The 23,102-nt window shown below is 38.7% G+C and overlaps 1 protein-coding gene across 5 annotated transcripts in view; it reads right to left on the reverse strand.

The window, feature by feature from the left end:
• RNLS (renalase, FAD dependent amine oxidase) overlaps positions 1-23,102 on the reverse strand; it is a 155,475-nt gene that overhangs the window by 118,424 nt on the left and 13,949 nt on the right. For 3 of the 5 annotated variants that reach the window (XM_042457808.1, XM_042457809.1, XM_042457811.1), the window contains one exon: positions 20,506-20,667. The exons of 1 other annotated variant lie outside the window; for it this stretch is intronic. In XM_042457808.1, coding sequence (XP_042313742.1) covers positions 20,506-20,667 — 162 coding nt within the window. The remainder of the gene's footprint in view (positions 1-20,505; positions 20,668-23,102) is intronic. One more of the 5 variants, XM_042457810.1, reaches the window with a different exon arrangement.

Below are 23,102 nucleotides of genomic sequence, written 5' to 3' on the forward strand. Positions count from 1 at the left end.
AGTTCCAGGGATTTCTGTATGAAATGGATTATTTAGATCCATTTCAATCTGGCTTCAGGCCTGGCTATGGGACAGAGACATCTTTGGTTGCCTTGGTGGATGACCTCTGCAGGGAACAGGACAGGGGAAGTGTGTCCCTTTGGTCCTGCTAGATCTCTCAGGGGTTTCTGATACCATCGACCATGGCATCCTTCTAAGTTGACTTTTTAGGATGGAACTTGGGGGCACTGGTATGCAGTGGTTCTGGTCTTTTTTGGAGGGGTGGACTCAGAAGGTGGTGATGGGGGACTCCTGTTTGACTCCTTGGCCATTGACCCGTGGGGGCTTTATGGGGTTCTATTTTGTCCCCCATGTTGTTCAACATCTACATGAAACTTCTGGGAGAAGTCATCTGGAGTTTTGGGGTGCGGTGTCATCAGTATACAGGTGACCCCCATCTCTATCCTTCCTTTCCATCTGACTCCAAGGAAGCTGTCTCTGTGCTGAACCAGTGTCTGCTGTCAGTAATGGACTGGATGAGGGCAAACAAATTGAAGCTTAATCCAGGCAAGACAGAGGTGCTCCTGATCAGTTGTAAAGCAGATCAGGGAATAGGGTCTGTGCCTGAGCTGAATGGGATTACACTCCCCCTGAAATTTCAGGCTCGCAGCTTGGGTGTGCTCCTGGACTCAACTCTGAGGCTGGATGCCCAGGTTTCAGGACCGCATTTGCACAATTAAAACTAGTGCACCAGCTGTGCCCATTCTTTGAGATATCAGATATGGCTACAGTGACACATGCTTTGGTTACATTCCATTTGGACTACTGTAACACACTCTATGTAGGGCTGCCTTTGGAAACTATTAGGAAACTTCAGCGGGTCCAAAATACTACAGCCAGTTATAGGGAGTGTGTAACTCCTGTATTGAAACAGCTTCACTGGCTACCGGTTTGTTTCCGAGCACAATTCAAAGTGCTGGTCATGACCTATAAAGCCCTACATGGCTTAGGTCCAGACTATTTGAGAAATTGTATCTCCCCATATGAGCCACTTAGAGCCCTAAGATCCTGAGGAGAAGGCTTTCTCTTGGTCACCACCATCCCAGGTTTGTTTGTTGAGGACACGAGAGAGAGCCTTCTCAGTGGCTGCTTCCATCCCATGGAACTCCCATGGGAGACTAGGCTGGTCCCCTCCCTGCTGGCCTTTCACTGGCAAGCAAAAACATTTTTATTGCAGAAAGCTTTTTAAAATCATGCAGGCCTGGGTTCTGAATGTGTGTTGTGAGCCGCCTTGGATTCCAGCTTGGGAGAAAGGCAGGATAAAAATAAAATAAATAAAGTTGGTCTTTGAACACTGTGCAGCTTACAATGACTTTGTCATAATTTGAAGAAAATTTCTAAAATTACTTGCTTTCTCCTTGAGGAATGAAATTAATGAAGAATTACAGCCTAGTCTCCACAAGCAGTCTCTCAAACTGAAATATATTCCTAGTTTTCTTTGAGTGCTGTATTTATGTGCATAAGGGGAGGGAGGGAACACCTGAATCTGGCCAAACTTAAATGTCAAAAGCTCATTTTGGTCAATACAGACCAACTCTCAGGAAGTTCAACTAATATGAAGTATTTATCATGCATTGAAAGCTTTATAATCTTCATTCATTTTGAAATTTATTGACAAGTTATCAAAGAACACTCAAACACCTACGGAAATAATTATTGAGACAGCAAAACCAGTTTAATACTGAGTTGTCAATGGAGATATGGGGGGTTCAGAAAGAAGCAAAACAAAATGTATGGGAAAGGAGTCTATTCCCTTTCCCCAAATCTTCATGTTTCTGTTTCTGACATGTTAAAAAGGCACGGGGGGCAGCTTCTCTTTGCATTCAACCTATGATATATCTATAACATTTTAAACTCCACCACCATAGTGGTACAAGTTGAATATCCTTTAATCAAAATGCTTGGGACCAGAGGTTTTGGGCTCCCCCCCCCTCCTTTTTTGTGTGTGTATTTTGGAATACCTGTACTGTATTTGCATATATGTACAAAATGGGATATCTTGGAGATGGGATCCAAGTCTAAACACAAAATTTATTTATGTTCCATACACAACTTATAACCATGGTCTGAAGGTAATTTCACATATTATTTTTAAAATAATTTTGTGCATGAAACAAAATTTGTGAACACTAAACCACCAAAGGTTTTGCAAAGGTGTTACTATCTCAGCCATCAATGAAAAAAGTTTTGGGTTTTGGAATATTTTGGATTTTGGAATTTTGAATAAGGGAGACTCAACCTGTAGACAGAATCACATAGAATGATGCTCCATGAAACCACTGTTGAGTCAAATTGAGTGTGTGTGTGGGGGGGGAGTGATTGGGTGGAAAGACCTGTATCATTGACCTTACACAGGGGATGAGAAGCCTATTTTTAGACACAAAGCAGTGGTGTGGTTGTGGCAATCTATAACTCTTCTGCTTTAACATTTAAAAAGGGCCCTGAATAATGCAAAGAACTAGACTGTAATTCGTTCGACAACAAGAAAATGGAACTCTGTGGTGGCAACAAAGACTGAAGGATTAATAGGAATAGAAACACGGCAGAAATGTGTAATAAACAAATTGCCCTAAAACCTGCTCATAAATTACATGAGAAAGTTAGCATTCAAATATAACATCCAGGGTACTTTACAATTAATAATAAAAACAAAAGAAAAACTATGTTTTTTTTCCCAATCTGGGAGAAAGATATTCAGCTTATTCAAAGTTGGGAAAAATCACTAAGTACAGTCTTCTTTCAGCAATGGAATACCTTTTTATAATTAAATTATGTGTTCATTTACACTCATGCACATAATCTGATAAAGTCCAGAGCCTAATACATGCACTTCTTCAATTCCCTACTAACTTATTTCATTTTAAATTCTTGTACATGCATTTTTAAATGAAAAGAAAATACTGATACAAAACAGGTTAGGGAAGATGGGTACTGAGAGGGTACCAAGTTGATGAAGGCTAAAGCAGAACAAAGATCATTCAAAATAAGATAACAGTCAGTCACTTCGGCAGTGCAACACTGGCCTGCTACAGTCAGATATATTTTAGTCTTCTGTCGTCTAAGCCTGAAGGGGAATATTCCTCCCTCCCAGCCTGTTTTCCCACACTTTCAGCATAGGAAGGAAAGGGCTTTTTATAAAATTTATTTCATCTATAGCTTGTCCTTCTCTGCCAAAGGCAGCTCACAATTCACCCTTTCCCTGGTATTTAGATCATTGCAAAAGTTAAAACAAATACAATTAAAAACAAATTACAGAGTTAAGTGTTTTGCAATAATCATTGATTTAAAAACAATTTTAAAATACTTAAAAAAAAGAAATACGAGGTATAAAGGAGTAAAAGAAAAAATCTGTTGCTGTTAATTAAAGTCAATTTCAACATGGTGACCCTATGAATGAGACCTCCAAACATTATCAACAGAATTGTTCAGGTCTTGCAAATTCAGGACTGTGGTTTTCTTGATAGGAATCTATCCATCTGTAATGTGATTTTCCTCATTTCCCACTGCCTTCTACCATCCCAGTCATTACTGTCTTTTCTAGGGAGTCATGTCTTCTCATGGCATGTCCAAATTCCCATTAAACTCTTTTTGGTCAGTTGCAAAAAAAGTCTGCCTGGATTAAAATATCTTTCCCAAGTGGCAGAAAGATATCTGGCCTAGCTTTCCCTGGAAGAGTGTTCCTGAGCCTGGCAGCAGATACCAAACCACCACAACCCATCTCTTGTGCCTCCGAAATGTGCTCTAGGACCCAGAGAAGTGCCTCTCTAGATATCTTAAAACTAGGGCAGCTCTTGTTATGCTACCATTACGATGCTCCCTCCTACACTTCACTTTCTGAATCAGCAAACGTATGTGCAAATTTTGTGTTGGATTAACATGCAGTTGCTGGGTATTTTTTTGCCATAATATGAAAGCAAGCCTACATAATAACAGTAAGTGCTCCTTTTTAAAATAAATAAATAAATAGTAGCATTAGCAAATGTTTATTATCCTATAAGAATAAAAGTAACTATGCATTATGGGTATCCTAAGTCTAAGGTCCTGGCCTTTCTATCCATTCCTCAGACCAAGGGAGAGGTATCTCAAGACAAAAGCATTGTCTTGAAACATACAGGTGGGCGGATATACCCCCCCCACACACACATTTCTTAGACTCAGTGTTGTTGTTTTTAATGTCATATTATCTGCAAGTGTGTTTGACACTTAATGTATCATGCTCAAATGCCATCCTCAAGGCCCATCATCTGTAACATCACAAATTCATTATCTGTGAGCTGCCTTGGGTTCCTCTCTGGGAGAAAGGTGGCATAAAAAAGGAATGAATGAATGAATGAATAAATAATCACTCTTGTGACATCATAGGGAATCACCTCAGCCCACAGGTTTTGGCCCTGAAATTTCAAGGCTTGGTTTGGTCCTGACCTGGCAATGCTGTTTGTGTGTGAATTCTGGATTAAACAATGCATTCAATTCACTGCAGTCTTTATCACCACAAAATGCTTACAGATAACCTGCATAGCATCTTCTGTGCAAGAAACAGCATTTTCTACATGTAAAATAATATTTCGATGTAGAAATATCAATCCCTACGCAGGTAACTGTTTTCTACACAGAAAATGCTGCAATTGGGGATTCACTTTGTGAAAATTGCAAATGGCTGCACAGCATTTTCTGTGCAGAAAACTACATTCTCTGCACAGGAATTAAATATTTTATTTCCTGCAAAAAATGCTGTTTCCTGCACAGAAAATGCTATACAGTGGGCCCTTGCCTTACGTGGAGGATCCATTCCAGACCTCCCTCCCTGCATAAGGCAAAAAGTGCATCTGCTCAAGCCCCTTTGGCTTTTTTGCTTTAAATAAATAAAAAAATAAAACTTTTATTTGTATACCGCTTTTCCATTTGATCAAAGCGGTTCACACAATGCCAGTTATGTGACATATGTCACAATACAAAGCAATACAATACATCAAGGAATACAATATATCAACAGTTACATCAACAATATTACACAGTTAATTAAAAACTATCAGTTGTGGTTGGGCATCCGGATCTTAAGTAGGGTGTTCTATCTCTAGAGTAAATCAGGGGGGTATGCTATCTAAAAAGGTAAGTTTTCAATGGCTTCTTAAAGGCTTCCAGTGTGAAACATAGTTGGATCTTTTCGGGAAGGGCGTTCCAGTGAGCGGGAGCTATCGCCGTGTAGGCTCTCTGATGAGTAGCTACTAATTTTACCCTGGGGTATTCAAGTAGGTATGTCCCTGATGTTCTGAGGGTGCGGGGCGGATTATGTAAGACGGATTAAGCTGAAAGCCGCCTATAATGAGCCCACGCATGACACGGGCTCACTGTAATTCGGAAATTATTCTACGTAAAATTTGCATATGGTTGATCTGTAAAGAAAACAGCATTTTTTCTGTGCAGAAAACTTATCATTTTGAGCAGGAATCTTCTGCAATGAAATATTACTTTACACTCAGAAAATGCTCTTTCCTGTGCAAAAAAAAATGCTACAATTGGGTATTTATTATGTACAAAATTTGCAAATGGTTGATTTGCATAAAAACAGCATTTTTCTGTGCAGAAACCGGCAATTTATGTGCAAGAATCTATACTTCTGAACTGAAATTTTATTTTCCACGCAGAAAATGCTGCTTCCTATCCTCGCAAAACCACTGTGTGCAAATTTTGCACAGAATAAATTTTGAATTGTGAATAACCTTTGAAATCGACATCGTTCTCAAAAACTTTTTCACAACGGGAAGAAAATTGCTGAAATTATTTGCTGCTAGAGTATATATGCAAGAAAAAACTTAGTGAAGAACTACATCCCTAATGGCAATCATGTGGGATATGGTATGAAGGGCTTGGAGAGAAGATGGAAGGAGGAGTTCCCTTTGTGAACATTTAGGAGCCAAAGTTTGTAACATATAAGGTTCTGATGCAATAGAGCATGTGGCAGAGAATAAAAGATGCTTTAACTGTTGCATCAAGGCAAGGAAAGAAAAACCGAGCATGCACTGGCTTATAAATCCTGTAAGGGATAGACAGACACACAGAGCCTGCTTCTATTCTCAGCTGGAGTGGGACATTAAACACACATGCAGCCATTTAGTAAATTAATATTTTTAAAAAGAATGAAAGAATAAAGGCTTGGGATGAAACAGAGAAGAGTAAATCTTTAAGAAACTTGTGTAGCAACAAAAGGCCAAACCCATAAAAAGCTTCCAAACATTACTGCAGGAAAGATCCAAGTTCTGTTTCACACTCTAGCTTGGATCCTACCTCACCTTGATTTTGCTGTTGTTTATTTTTAGATGGATCATAGTCAGATTTTGGGGGAAGAGGGGGGCTGTAAAAATTCTTAAATGAAATCATCCTTCTTCCCATGTGCATAAAACACCAGAATTTTTTAAAACGAATAACTATGTGCACTGGAATATTACTCATCTCTAGTACGAAGAAATCAAACTAAACCAAGCTGAGCACTTGATTTTAATTGAGAGAATGTGAAAGCATTTTTGTACTTAATGAAAAACTAAACCTCACCAGTTCATTCTGAAAATATTTCTACCTTTCACGTGCAAATGCATTTTATTATAATTAAGCTGAGTAAAAAGGAAATTCTGAAATGAGGCTGCCAACTACCACAATCATTTTGAACCAAAAGGATGAACTGATATAAACTAATATGTCAATTCAGAGATTACGTGCACAGTGCTAGAACTTCAGTTGAATGTAAAATAAAAATAAAGGGAAGAGCATATCAGAAAGCCCTTTAGTTTTACATCTAAAACTGGAATTGGGGAAGTAAAGCATACAGCTTCATCATTTTCATATGCTGTGACTCAGCAACACTCTGAGCCTCCCAATGCAACTAATACTACCCATTTTTTGTTTCATAAGGCAAAGACGAGCTGCACAGAAAATGGCAGCAACAGAGACACGCCGTTTGAAGAGAGATGTGAGAAGTAATTCCATGAAATAATGTTTGTAATCCTATTCCCTTTCCTATTCTGGCTAACTTTCATTTTTAAGTTTTTATTGAAAGTAATAGAACTTTTAAAAATTCCACAAAACAGAATAACATTTACAGACTGTCAGCATTTCTTAACAAAACATGTAACGAACATATCTTTTTCTAGCCTTCAAGACAAGATGCCACTCCAAAGAATGACATGAGAACCAGGTGGATCTAGATTACATCCATTTTTATTAAACAAACAAAATAAAAGGAAACCAATCCATAATAAAGGAGTCCTCATGCAGTTCATTTCTTGAGTTGTGAACTCAAGTTGTGTTAATTTTTCTTTGAGAGCAATAGACTACAACTTCTCTTACCAATAGTTTGAAAATAAAGAATGCGGTCTTATCCATTTTTGAGTAAACACCATACAAGCTATTAAACAAACAACAAATATACTAGTTTTTTTGTTTTCTTCTAATATGACTTTTGTTTTCTTCTACAAGAGAGTAAACCTACTTCTGGCAAAAGTGTATTTTGTTTTATTTGTATTTTCTGCCATTTCCATCAAAAAGCTTCCAACCCAAATGGACTTAAGGACACCACCACCACATGTGAAAGGAAGTACAGTATCTACATCATTTTAGGTCCAAACCACACTACAGTGGTGCCTCGGGTTACGAAATTAATTCGTTCCGCGGCCGCTTTCATAACCCGAAAGGCTTCGTAAGCCGAAAAACCCATAGGCGCTAATGGGGAAAAGCCGCGATTTTGTGTGAAATAGCACCGAAAAGCACCAAAAATTTTTTCGTAACCTGAAAAAACATTCGTAACCCGGAACAATTATTTCCTATGGGATTTTTTCGTATCCCGGAAATTTCGTAACCTGGGTATTTCGTATCCCGAGGAACCACTGTACTGACATAATCCAGTCTGTGGCAGCTTTAACTGCCCTGGCTCAGTCCTAGGGAATCCTGGGAACTGTTATTTATTGTGGCACCAGAACTCTCTGACGGAAAAGGCTAAATATCTCACAAAACTACAAATGCCAGAATTCCCTAGCATTGAGCATGGGCAGTTAAAGCAGTCTCAAAGTGAATTATTTCTTTAGTGTGTTAGTTTGTCCAACACTTAGCACAGTGATGGTGAACTTTTTAGAGGCTGAGTGCCCAAACTGAAACCCAAAACCCACTTATTTATTGCAAAGTGCCATATCCCTCTGGTTTTCTAGTAACAAACTCTGGCAAACTCCGTGCTGGGGTGACGGCACATGTGCCCACAGAGAGGGCTCTGATTGCAACCTCTGGCACGTGTGCCATAGGTTCGCCATCACTGACTTAGCAGATGCTTACTTATTTATATAAGTGAATTTCAGTGGAGTACCGTATCACTTACAAATAATTTTAAACTATTCACGTATTATAGCTGAAACTGATTTTAACGAAGAGGCTGTCCATAGTGAGGACCATAAATTATCTTCTGTTACAAACCCCTAGAAATTTCTTCCAGACCAGTTTTGGAATTAAGTTTCACTGAGCTCCTTGGACCAGATATACATATAACACAAACTATGATTTGACAGTAAGCACATGAGCAGGAAAAAAGACTGTGCTTCCCTCTCCTCCTTCTTGATCCATGATCACTAGAAACTGTGGGTTGAAACAACTTATAGTCAAATGTTAACAGATCAACCCCGGAAAGCTCAATTAGTTTAACAAGCAAATGCTTATTCTAACTAAAATTACTGGTTTACAGGTTAACAACAAGACAGGAATTGGCCAAAGGGAAACAGAATTCTGTTTTCTTCCTTTTCCTGTCTGTGTGTGGAGTAGAGGGATCCTTCCTGCATATGTGCATAGCATGATACTATGGTTTAGTGTTCATTCCAAGTATGATCAATGGGATGTGAAGTTGGCCTGCGGGTTTATCATCTGCAGATTTGATTATTCACAAGTTTGTCTGGGGGCAGGCGGAAAGAAGGGACAGATGCTTCTTTCCTCTATGTCCAGTGCTTCCATGTGCACAACATCTGTGGGAAAAACAGGCAGGGTAGGTGAGCAAGCCCCCCCCCCCACAGAAGTACTGGCAGTGCCTGGCAAAGGAGGAAGGCAGGGAAGCGGCTCTGCTCCCCACAGCTCACTCCATAGTGCCTGACACCTCCACATGCACCCTAGCCACTGGAGAAGGAGGCAAGGAGGGTGGGCAGAGAAAAGGCAGAGAGGGTGAGCCAGCCCCCTTGGGGATCATGGTAGCTGCATCACCCCGTGTTTCCTCCCGGCCTCTAAGAGGGTCCTGCTGAGAAAAGAGAATGCTACGTATATTCAGTTTTCCAGTTTTGCAGAGGTTATTCACCCCTAGCCCCCACAAATGTGGAGGGCCTACTGTACTTCTAAGAAAATGTGTACAGTGTTGCATCACACCACATGCTGAACTTAGGAACTTCTGCACTGACTTGGCTTCTTCTATTTATGGCTGACAAATCTTCTTGGCTTTACTTCGCGAATGAAGATTCAGGAAGGACTCATCCGTGCTTTCTACAAGCGCGTTGGTAACGTTGGATGTATCCTTCAGCCTGTGGAATGGATTTTTCTGGTGGAGCGCAGCGTGCACAGAACTGGCCTCACCCTTTAAACCAGAGGTTCGACTGCTGAGGCCTTGAGAAACATGGACGGTGGCAGCGAGGTCCTCGGGTCGTAGGTTTGATTAGAGTGGCCTTCTCTTAGATGGTTGACCTTACAGGGTTAGACAAGCACCATCTGCCCGGGTTTGGGATTAGAGTTTTCCTTCTCCTAGGATGGTTGCCATAAGGCTAGAGAGCCCATCCTGCCCTTTGGCGCTCTTGGTCAGACCCTTCGGTTGTGACCTGTCTGGTGGCTATTATACCACCGCCAGCATAGCTCAAAACTTCATTAGGGTACACAAGCCTCTCCTCCACACAGTCAGAGCATAGCTGGAGGGGAATAATGTACAACCCAAGGTAACAATACAAACAGCAAACTCCATCTGAGGGCAGTCTGAGGACACAGGCAAGTTCATAAAGTGACAGATGTTTGATGAAACATAACTACTCCATCTGGTATTATTCATACCATTTCAGATTTTATTTTTATCTCCTCAGGTATTACTTCATGTACAAAAATAGTAAAAGTTGGCAGAAGAATTTATGCTTACAGCACATCCATAATAATGAAATGGTTTGGAAATCAAGGAACTATTGAACAGTCTAATACAAACCAGAGGAGCTGAAGATAAAAGAAGAGGGTTTGTGCTTTTAAAAAAACAAAAATACATGAACTGTAAACCCATGCATGAACCCCATCTGTTTTTACAATTCCTGTTTTTAGGTTTCCTCCCAAATTATAAACAATAATCTCTATTAAGATTTAAAATGCCTTTTCATCTTGAAAGAATAGTTGCTAAAATTGTATAAATGGCAGAAATTTCCTATGGCATTTGTCAGCAGACAATTAAAATTCCTCTTTCTGCATTTGGGGGTACAATTGTCTCCTTTTCATTCACAATCACATCACATTTATATTGGGTTTGGTGTAGTTAAATTTGTTTTAAATATAAAACTGAAAAATATATTTGTAATATAAATACTACAAACATAAAATAAATCTATTCAAAATGTAATGTAACATATATTTATTATATAAATGTTTATAAAATAAAATATTTATAAAATATCCACAATAGAAATATTTAAAAACTTATAAAAACAGTCTCTATCCTATAGTTATCTAGCATGCATGGCCACCCTATACATTTCTATTAAGACATAAGCCCCTGGGACTTTCTCAGTTGGTACACCCCTTATTTAAAAGGATTTACCTTAAAATAATTTATGGTAGGCTATCACCAGGACCTAATTTATGACTGAGCATCCTATCCTTTTTCTACTCCTTGGAGACTGTCTGAGTCGTAATAATAATAATAATAATAATAATAATAATAAATAATAATAATGGCACTTCACATTTTCTTACCCAAACTGCAGAAGCTGGAAATTAACAAAAACAAAACCTTGTGAAAATCCTATAAACACAAAGGGTACTGGGTAGCAACCACACACAGAGAAAAACATTATTTAAAAAAGCTCTTTTTAAAATAATGCAACCAAATGTCCAAATATAAAAACAGAGTTCATTTGGAAAAAGAAGGAAAGCAAGAATCACACAAAGGGACTTGCAAATAAAAATAAATAAAATCATATAATTTAACTAGTTGCATGATGCCTAGAATATTCACACATTTTCTCGTCCTCAGTGAGAGAGGCTGTCTTGACATGTCATATTGCATAACTGATGTAGGCGGTTTGTCTCAATCCACTGAGTTAAATGAGATTTGCTTGTATATAACTGGAATCCTAGATGCTTACTAGAGAATGAGGATAAGCCTCGTTTACCTCAATGGGAGTAACCTCCTAGTAGAGATGCACAGGATTGATATGACAATCATATTAAAATGTAGCAGAGAAATTGTAAGTGATGCACACTCCTAACATCCAGATGTAGCTTCTTAGCACTGCCTCTAGGAATTTAGAAATGTGTCTTTTACTTACAGTGTTCTATCCTTTCGGTTTCTCACACACTTTTGCAGGGTGAAAGTTTGAGCGACGCAACAAAAAAACATTTGGTACAGGAATTATTAACGGGAGAACAAAATCAGGCAAGTGATCCCCCAGTGATTCATTTCTGGCTCTTTATGTGAAAATAAATGAAATTAAAGCACAATTTTAAGTTGCAAAGACTCCCCCCCCCCCTTTTATTGTACTGTACTATGAGACAGCGTGTGCTCAAGAGAACAGAGCAGTGGAAACGAAAGCCTGCATGCATGAGCAGCTTGGGCTGTTCCAAAGAATTGGTTTATAATGCTAAATAATGGAATAATTTCCCTAGCAATGTCCTTGGTAAGCACACGGAGTGTGGCACGCTAACATTAATTATACAGTCCATTTTCTTCTCAGTTTCCCGGAGTTTAGCAGTTGTGAATTGGTGAATATTGTTCACTGAGATGAAGCTCTGGAGGGTGTCATATAAAGCACTCAGTTAGTGGAAAGGTCTGGGGAAGGCCCTCTTTCCTGACATTGCATAACAGATGTTCATCCTTTTTCATGTTGAAAAACAATCTGGGAAGAGTAAATACTGACTGCACGCAAGATGGATGGAAAAATTCCACAACTTCATATTCAAATTAAAATTTCAACAGATGGGAGGCACAGCCCTCACTGGTACAGTTCATGTGACTTTATTAATATTGTTAGCATGGCTACTAACAAGCACCACTGTCATTGTCACTGATAATTGTGCAACTAACCAGTTCGGCTTTTCAGACACACACACACTGTACTTCTTCCTAATTTCATAAGACATGCTTAAATGTTTGTTTTTTTACATGTAAGATCAGACACCACAACAATAAGCTTGGTTATCACTTTTCTCCTTTTCGTCTCCAGGCATCCAAAGGCTCAGATTGTCCTCCGGTTGTTCCCACACGGACCCGGACTCAGCTCAACACAAGCTGACCCAAGCTGCCGCAACCTAACAAGTTATATAACTGCAGAGCCTAGTGTGGGAGGTAACTGACTCAGCGCTTATCCTTAATAACCATTAACAACAGCACACAGATACATGCAGGAGGAGCTCTGCTAGAATAATTCCCATGCATTTCAAATTCTACCATGCAAGAAAAGCCAGGATGACCCCCCCCCCTTCCAACTGAATTGCCATTTGCAAAAATATGCTCTGGGAACCACAAAATGTTCAGTGTACAGTGAGGAACAGTGCAACGCCATGTCCGTTATTCACACACCACTGCATCCCACCCAGTGATCTGTTTGGGATCCTCTTGTGTTGAATGTCAATGGCATTCTCCCTACGTGCCTTGATTCTAATGGTTATCATTAGTTATTTCTAAAGTACCTAATGTTGCACTAACCAACACCTGTAATAGTCTCACCGCATTTACAACCATGTGCTGCATTCAGATCTTGGGGGGGGGGGGGGGGGGGGATCTCAATTAGTCATTTAGCCAAATCTGCTTTCCATACAGACTGACAAGACAGGCCACTTCTGATTGAAACCAGTCCAACAAAATGTCTTTTTCAGGGAACTTTGAGGATGCCAGGTGTTTGATTTCTAAGGAGAGCTTCCCCCTAGACGTTTAGAAAAAAAGAAACCTAAATGAGGGGTAGATGATGTTAGGAAGTGTAATGTCATTTAATCCCCAAATGGCCAAATTTCATCATGAAAAACCTCACAAATCTTTTAAAAAATTCAGAAATTACATTGCATTTCACGAAATGAGCATACAACTTGTCCTACTATTTAACTGAGGGTTAGTCCCAACTAAAAAAGATCCACTGAATCAATTACCAGGTTCCCAATGAAGCAAGCAGATCTGTTCTGGATCAGAATAATAATTAGGTTTTGGCCAACCAGTTTTGGGTTTTTGTTTTTTTTACAGTCGATCATGTAACATCTGCTGTCTTTGTATTCTTAAATCTCTTTCAGAGACGTATTTGCACTAATCTAATATTAGAATGCAAACTTGTCAGTGCAGTAGGTGCAGGTAACACCACACACACACACACAGAGTTGTTATGCCAGAGATTTTTGTCTGCCATGTAATAATTAGCAGCACAAGTGTGTGTGTGGGGGGGGGGGGGTGAGGAGGGGAATTGTGTGGTTTAAAATAACATAGGTTTTTCTTCTCTCCTCTTTCTGCTAGTTCTGTACTACGTATCTACTCCATCCTGGCTTGCCCAACCAAGAGCTCTCTAGATGTGTTCAAATTATAACACCATGGGTGGTGATAATGACATTTATAGTCCAACACATCTAGATGACACCTATATAGAAAAGCTGCCTTAAACCCTGGTTTATGAGAGATCACAGGCAGCTTAGCTAGACTAACATCCCACAAATCATTATCAGCCTTTTAATGCACATTTTGCTACTAGAAAGTAAAAAACCTGAGTAATATTATGCAAAGCAAATAGGGAAATAAGTGCTAGTTATTGTTAGCATAATTTTGAAAAGAATCTAATGCAAGTGGAATAATAGTGGAGCACACATTTAATAGGCATTTGTATGACAGAGACCTATTTCAACTCCTTAGATCTAAGAGAGCAACATTTTTGGGGCCAGGGGGAAAATTTGCCCTCCTTTCAGGTATCCGTACTCTCCAAAATGCCAAAATATCTCAGTTTTTCTTCAGTGCCCCTTTTTAAAATGGTGAATAGGAATTATTTTGAGAGAGAATCCAACAAAAATGAATATGGGGGCTGGGCAGGAGTAGTTTTGAGATGCTTTGTGCATTTTAGGGGATTCCTGTGCAGTTTTCAGGCAAAGGATCACATAAAAAACATGCCAATATTAAAAAAGTTGGAGGGCTTCAAAAATTGACGAGGGGGGGGGATTTGGTGGGCAACTTCAGAGGCCAGAGTGAGGTCCAGAGGTTGCATGTGGACTTCTGGAATGCCCTACCCCACCCAAGATAATAATCAGGGTTTCTGAATCTTGTTGTAAAACTTAACTTTTATGTTGCAAAGCATTCCACTACCTTCTCCAAACCCAGGGCTATATACTTTCTTTTAAACAATGCATTCAAACCAGAAAGACAAAACTAGTTTCACAGAGGAAGTTAAATTCTGTCCTTCCTAAAAGAAGTGTTCAGTTATGCAAATTTCTAGATGTCTACTACTCAGCAGAAACAATTCCCTCCTTTCAGATATCCCCACTACAAAGAAACGATGTGAACAGAAAAATCTCACTTCTTTCACAGACACAGTTCCTTCTATCATGGCTGTTTAGAAAATGATGTGCCAGGGCTACAATTTTTTCAGGGGCAAACATGCAAAGAACCCGCAAAATTGTATTTTCAAATCTGGCAAGTGTGATAGAGACATTTCCGTCAATAGAGGCATGGGAAAAACAAATCACCAGTATTATGAAACCAAGGGAACATGGATGTTTTGACCATTTCTGTTACCATCTTTTTATTAAATAAATCTGCTTGAGTGAGGAGGGCTCTCAAATTAAAAGAATGGGGTAACACTCCACAATAAGAAGAAAGCCTGCCCAAACACTGTTGGATCTGACTCATTTGTGATCCAACGAACAGCACACAGTGGTTCAATACATTTCTTATTTTTACTTGGCTGTCTGAGACTACAAAAAAAATGAGGCAAACAGCAAATGGGCTTGGCTAGGTCAGATGCAAGCTGTACAAGCCTGCATGCACACTTTTGAAATTTAAGTATAAAGTGTCATTTATAAAAAGAAAACATGTAATTGCAAGGTGCTCTTAGATGTGCAGGTTAAAAATCCAAGTTATATTAGTTGCAAGATGGTGATATGACAAAACTGCATTACTATGGCCTGTTACAGACTGCCAAAATAAAGCTGCTTCGGGTCTCTTTGGAGGTATGCTATTTAAATGCTGCATGGGTCCTAAGAGTCCGGAGGTTGCGTCAAAGCCACGCTCCATTCCTAAGCACTGGAATGCAGCTTTGGTGCAGCTTCCGGATTCTTAGGATGCATGCATCATTTAAACAGCATACCTCCAAAGAGACCCGAAGCAGCTTTATTTTAGCAGTCTGTAACAGGCCTATGTATCTCAAACCATGTAAACCAGGAACAGCAGCTTAGTATCATCATCAAAATCAACAACAGTTTTATCCCACCTTTCCATCAAGGTATTCAAAGTAACAGTGACGTCTCTCACTTTATTCTCATGTAGCCTAGGCTGAAAGTGTGAAACCAGCTCAGAGTTATCCAGTGAGCTTCACAGCGGAGGGCTTATGAATCCAGTACCCCATGACCTGGTCCAAGCCTCTCCATTATCTCAGTGGAGGATTTTTTTCCCCACCAGAAGAACCTTTATAAGGATGCTAGTGGTATTATAAATTTTGAGAAAGGGGGAGATTCATTCAGTAAAAGGACAATGACAGAAGTAAGGAACTTTTAGTCTTCCAAATGTTTTGGACTTCATAATTCCTTACCAGTGGCCATGCTGCCTGGGGGCTTATTGGAGTTCAAAAACCTAACATTCATTGCTCCTGATTTAACACCGATTCCATATGTGAGTCATGGGGTGGGGATGTGTGGTATCTGGGGCACATACAGCCCCTCTAGTCCCTTTTTGCACCCTCCAAAGTGTTCCTGATGATAATGGTGGAAAGCCATTGGTGAAATTTGGTGGTGCAATCTACCGCCATTGTGGTATGCCACTGAAATTCAGTTGCAAAATTGTAAGTGAACAAGCAAATGTACAGCACTCCAAAGAAGATGGAGAAAGCAGAAAAAGAGAAAGGAAGGGAAAAAGAGGAAAATAGAAATGGAAAAAGAATGAGAAGTACGAGAAAGGTAAGAAAGATGGAAGGCCAGAGATAAAGTACGGAAAGAAGAAGAAACAAAGAAAAGGAGAAAGAAATGAATATGAAAGAGGGACGTTATTGGAAGAAGGCTAAAACAATGAAAGGGATATGAATAGACAATTTATGGGAAACGGGCTTTAAATTCTGGTATGCATTGTTTCTTATGACTTTGAAACTACTCGTTAATTTTTGTCTATAATTTTACTTAATTCACTGTTTTGCTATTTGAGAAATGATGCTATTATTTATCTCTTACTTATTTTTTCTCTTATTATTAATTATATTAACATTATTTCTATGTATTGTAAAGTCTTTTCAATTTCCTTTTAACTTAAACATGGAAAAATTGTAAGTATGCACATATATGATGAAGACGCATGTTCATGCTTAACACACACACACACACACACACACAGTACTTTTTCCAAGCTTTGCATATAAACTAAGTAGGTAATGTATAATTTCAATTATTTTGAAGTATTCTTTTTGCTCAGTTTCATGCACACGCCTTCTAAAACTGCTATCACACAAGTGACCACGCATATATGAAAGACAGCAATGCCCCTTGAATGAAAGGCTGGGACAAGCACAAGGCACATAGTGCAACAGAAGAAACCATCTGGTTATCCTGCCTCAATGACTCTCCTATTTCTCAGATTGACAGCTTGGCTACTTCATCCTTAACCATACATTAAGATGGAAAAGAAAGATAATTGACTGAAGATTCTACAGATGACTGACTGTGCTACGAAACAATTGTGTTGTGTTACTGTATGGAACAAAGGCGTGGGGAATTGTTCTGAGAGGCATTTGAGAACAAATGTGAATGATCATGCCTATCGGCATTTTCATTAATGCAAAAGGAACTAAATGGTATGAAACCTAATTATTGAGAGAGTTGTTTTTTAATTTGTTTTTTCCCTTTAGAATCTCAAATTCTTCCATTGCAAAACATAGTTCAAACAAGGTACAAGGTATTATTTGCTCAGTTTTCAAAACAAACCTGGATGACAAATGTTGGGAGGTATACAGAATTTGGAATATCTTCAACAGAGATTTGAGGTGGAGAAAAAAAAAAAGAGTATACTTTAAAAATGGGAATGTGGTATTTATATGGAATAAGGGCACTCAGGCACAGCATGGCACAGACATCCACCACAATGCAGATGCTTATTTCATATTGTTTTATTTTCCACATAAGATCAACAGAGTATATTCCTTCCCACCCAAATTGTGATGGGGAAGATTTCTTTGAAAATGCAATATTGGTGAAAAAGGTCTTCTAGAACATGGCCACACAACCTGAAAAACCCACAAAAAAATAAAAGCTGTGAACTTAAAGTTGGAAGCCACAAAAGGAACCAAATAAACTTCCTTGTGAAATCTAAGGCTTTCATGGCCGGCGTCCGTAGTTTTTTGTGGGTCTTTCAGGCTATGTGGCCATGTTCTAGAAGAGTTTCTTTCTGACGTTTCACCAGCATCTGTGGCTGGCATCTTCAGAGAAACCTCCCTACCTTGCGTAAAATTAGGAAAAGGACTTATCTCTTGTTCCTCCAGGTGGGAGGCAGTTCAGATGGGCCTTAATATTGGGTAGGGGATATTTACTGATTTTGGAAAAATTTTCCAGTCCTCTAAAATGTCTCTGGATATTTGTTTGTTTGTTTGTTTAAAATAAAAACCCCAGAACTGGTTTGCACATGACTTTATAGTCATAAATACGTACCTGCTGACCAGCATATGTGTGAATTTGCCACCAAAACTCTGTCACCAGAGACATAAATTTCACATGACACCTCAACCACAATGCATTTCTGGAACTAGCTGACATGTTGAGCTGGCACTCAAAATTCAGTCTAAAGACGTGACACGTGAAGCTAAACAAGATAAAAGATCTGAATCTCAGTTCCCCAAATGTATGTTGGTAAACTATATTAGCATAGACATGGGGGGAAGGGGAACAGCCAATACAGATTACTGATACATTTTTCAAAATTTTAATAAAACATATACAAGTCCACAAATCATTTTTGCTACCTTGTATTTTAATTAATGAAAACAGTAACTTAAAGGCCAAAATTCAGCTTCACGTAAAAGCTGACATTTATTCACAGCACTCTGATCCCAGCTTACATGTTTTAGGACCTTTTGATTTAGCCATTTCAAAGATCATTAGAATGCTGCCATCCACCGTTTCCTTAAAATACTGCAACTAGCTACAGAATTGCCTCATCTGCTAAGAGATTGGTTCCAGTGCAACAGGTAAAATACTTCCAGGTTCATTCTCTGCTAACCCTTGAAATGCCAAACCTTTTTCACACACAGAAAATAACAAAGCAAGGAAGTCCCAGGCCTAAACATGCTTTGAGCAGCTACATGTCAAAATAGTATTCACTGCACATAGTTCAAATAAGGTGAAGCTGCTAAAGGAATGTTCTAGTAAAAACAAAACAAAATCAGGCACACATCCTTTATGATTCTTCTTACAAGAGTCTAGTTCTCTTCATCTGGACTTCTTGGTGCAATCAAGAAGGGGGGAAAACCCATAAATAATAGAATGACTTATTCTATTTTCCGCTATTGCTAGAACATCAATAGACCATACCCACAAAAGCAGCAGCATTAAAGCAACATGCAAAAGCAAAATAAAAACAGAGGAGAAATACAGAAGAATTGATTCCATGAATATAAAATGTATCTGCAATCACAGAAAACTCTACATGTGGGGATTTCTAGTTATCACATTTATTTCCTTCATTGTGGAACTTGGAAAACAACAGCAAAAATTAATATAGCACACAGCCAGCACAAAGCAGTAAAAACAGATCTAGCAATCAAATATAGGACTACTTTTGCAATAATCGATGCTTATCACTTCCCTCTTTAACACATTTACTCCTAAGTCATTACTGATTTCAACAGCATTTAGTCATTACAGACTTCAACAGAATTTAGTTTCAAGCAGGTACAACTTGCAATATTAGCATCAGGATGCTGACTGACAAAAATAATTAACTTTGTGCATATCCATGAATAAGCAAAATATAGATATTAAAAAGAAACGATGTCCTTGAACAACAGTTATCTGTTAAAGCCATTTCTCCTGCTAGTTGGCAAAAATTGCATGTTACGTTAAACATGTAGCTGCTGCCCACAGTAGCATGTATACCTTTCATTTTCTATTCTCTCTTGAATATGGTTAAGACAACAGATCAAACTATATTCAGGTTTGGATGACAGGAAGTTCTGGAATGTCAGGTAACTAAAAATGTTTTTGCCTTCTGCCCAAATTATCAGGAAAGCAAAACCAAAAAGACCGTCATCACCCATTTAGCTTTAAACAACAGAGGATAGGGATGGGATTTGAAAGTCTGATGGTGGACACACAGTTGGGTAGGTCAGAGTGGTAGAAAGTGCTTCAGGTATGGGGGGTACCAAGCCATATCCAGTTTCATACCTAATTAGCAAGACTTTGAACAAAAATTAAATATGTGGTAATGAAGACTATAAAGCTGGAAATAGGCAAACTCTTGATGTTTTAGCTTGATAGGAATCTCTTGCTTTTCTCTTTTCAATCTGACATAGCAAACCTCTATTTTACTGTCAAAAGCCCCAAGCCACAGCACATTATACTGTAAAATAACCACTTTCTCTCTGCTCAACAGACTTTCAGCTGCTATAACAGCTACATTAAGAGTTCTGCACTACATATATTACATATTAACATCACACCTTCAGACCACAATTCTCTCATTTTTTGAGTCAACCTAATTAGATTTTCTTTAAAAGATACTGTACTTAAAATTGACACACAAAAAACCCAACATGGTAGCCTTCACAACGCTAGTAAAAACAGATAGAAAGCCAGTGTGATATAGCCATCAGGGTGTAGTACTAAGGCCAAGAAGACTACGGTTGAAATTTTACTTGACCAAAACATTTACTGGGTAAACTTGGGCCTGTAACAATCTCTCAGCCTCATCTACCTCACAGGGTTGTTGTTGGAACGGAACAGAGGGGAATTATCATGAATACTACCATAAGGTGTCAGGAGGGAAACAATTATCAATGTAGCAAGTAAATACAATAGATAAGTAAAACAAGACTGAATGTTAACACTTACAATTCACAATGTCTCCCTGAAGCTGAAGAATTTGTGGGACAGGCATTGTAAGAATAACCACATCAAACTGGTCTGAGGAGCCTGTATTAACACAGACTTCCCATTTCCCATCTCTGAGGTAGATGTGAGTAACTTGACGATCATAGAAGATATCTGCACCTGCTTCAGAAAGAAACACAAATTATTGTGTGTCTGAGCAAACTAAAGAATCAATAGGTACTGAAAAGGGCAATCAAAATGGTCAAGGGGCCAAAACAATTCCTCTGTAATGGGAGACTACAACATTGGTTTTTGAAAGGGGCATGCTAAGAGAGGGACAGGGACAGGGTAGAAGTATATAAAATTATACTTGGTGTGGAGAAAACGGGTAAGGTGAGGACTATCTCCTCTCACAATACTAAAACTGAATGCCCTGACTGGTGGGATATTTAGGACAAGCAAAAAGACCTATTTCTTCACACGGCAAACTATGGAATCCACCACAAACAATGCAATGCTGGAGGTCAATATAGATATATATTTTTTAAAGGATCAGATGAATTTATGTAGAATTATTCTTAATTAATGAGTGCCATTCACAAAATTAATGTGCAAGGAGTGATAGCTACTAATTATGATGTGCCTTAGTATCCTCTGGTTGAAGTGGATGGCAGTTAAAGTGGGGTAATCCACTTTATCTCTGCAGTGTGGCAGCAGCCTAAAACATGGGACTTGGGATGTAAATCTCCCCAAATTTTGTTCTTCCAAGAATGAATAATTTTACCATTTGTTTTATCACTGTGAGAAAATCTTTGGGAAAAATGCACCTTTTAAAGACTATCTGCATTTGAGGACTTATTCTGTTCAATTTTTTTGCACAGAAAATTAGTTTCCTGCACTTCTTATTCAGAGTTGTTATTTTCTGCACCAAAAATTCTGTCTTCTGTGCAAGAAACTTGTAGTTTTCTGTGCACAAAACCACATCCATGTTGCAGGAAAAGTGGCAATGTGGATGTATTTTCAGATATTCAGATATAGGATGATTATTTTGCTCAGGCAATTACTCTTCTGGGACCACATACTCAAGGCAGGAATCATATGACTGTCCTTTACTATAGGCTTTACTACAGCATCTCTAATCTGATGCTCTCTACATGTTTTGGATTAATATTCTCCAGAATTGCAGGAGGTTGAATTGTGCTTTCATTCACTCATGATGTTTCTTATCTGTGGGAGGAGAGGCTGTTTGAGCTAGTTTTGGTTTTTTTATGCCTTATCGTGAGCAAATTAGGGTCTCTGTTTTGTCTGTTTTTGTCTTTGGGGGGAAAAAAAGACATAGGATCCACTAGCAGCCTCCACTGGCAGCATGTTGTGAATATACTTTAAATGACTGTTTATTGACTAAAACCAAATATAGTGGGCCCTTGGTATCTGTTAGGGTTTGGTTCTAGCAACCCCAGTGGATTCCAAAATCTGTGGATGGCCAAGTCTCATTACATACAATGGGTAGTAAAAATACTGTCACTTATATGAAATGGCAAAATTAAGGTTTGCTTTTTGGAATTTTTTTTTAAAAAACCAAGCCGTTGATGGTTGAACCCTGTTAATGCAGAATCTGTGACTATGGAGGGCCAACCGTACTTATTAAAATGGTGGCATATAAATTCACTGAACAATAAATGAACACAATTCCTAGTGCTAATTATTAGCACTTGTAAAAGATATTTGTTTGGACTAAAGCTCCCAGTATCCCTAAACTAACATGGCCAATGGCCAATGGTTGGGAGATTCTGGAAGTTTTAATTCAAAAGAAGTAACATTTCCAAGCCCCCCAAAATTATTTCCATCAAAGCCCTAGATAGCTGAAGGCTATTAAAGACTATTTGAACAACTGCAAAGGGGAGGGTCGCAAACAAACTCACAAAAATGTAACAAACAAACAAAAAACTCTACACACCCAGAAGTAGAGGTAAATCCATTTCTGATTTTGAAAGGTATTTTTAGGCAAAATTATACAAGGGATCTGTAACATGTTTAAAATGTTTAACAACATAAAAAATCCACAAAACAGTGATACCTTTAAGGGCTCAACCAAAATGCATTATATGCATGTTGCAAGCTTTCGAAGCTCCACTTGCTTCTTCATCAGGCAAAGATGTTAAAAATCGCACAGCAGAAAGGAAACAAAATGTCGATATTAGTCATAGGCCTGCCTTTCATCAAGATGTTGTGGTTACTATTATCTTTTTGTCTTGCTATTTTATTTCCTGGACTTTAAGAATGTTCCAGTACCCACATAACCAGAATACCCCTCTATGCCATCTGAACTGAGGACAACAGCCACAACACCTTGGCAAAATGCAGGACTATGACTAACATCATTTTTTTCTTTCTCCTTTATGATTTTTACATCTTTGCCTGAAGAAGCCAGTGAAGCTTCAAAAGCTCATAACATGTATATAGTGCATTTTGGTTGTTCGATTAAAGGCATCACTGTTCTGTGGATTTAGGATATTATTGTACTTTGCTCTATGATCAACACAGCTACCTCTAGATATATGAAGTGAATAGCTACTTCTAGAAGATTCCAAAAGGCACATTTAGTGTGGCAGAATGGG

The sequence above is a fragment of the Sceloporus undulatus genome, chromosome 3, assembly GCF_019175285.1.
Source record: "Sceloporus undulatus isolate JIND9_A2432 ecotype Alabama chromosome 3, SceUnd_v1.1, whole genome shotgun sequence".
Lineage (NCBI taxonomy): Eukaryota > Metazoa > Chordata > Lepidosauria > Squamata > Phrynosomatidae > Sceloporus > Sceloporus undulatus.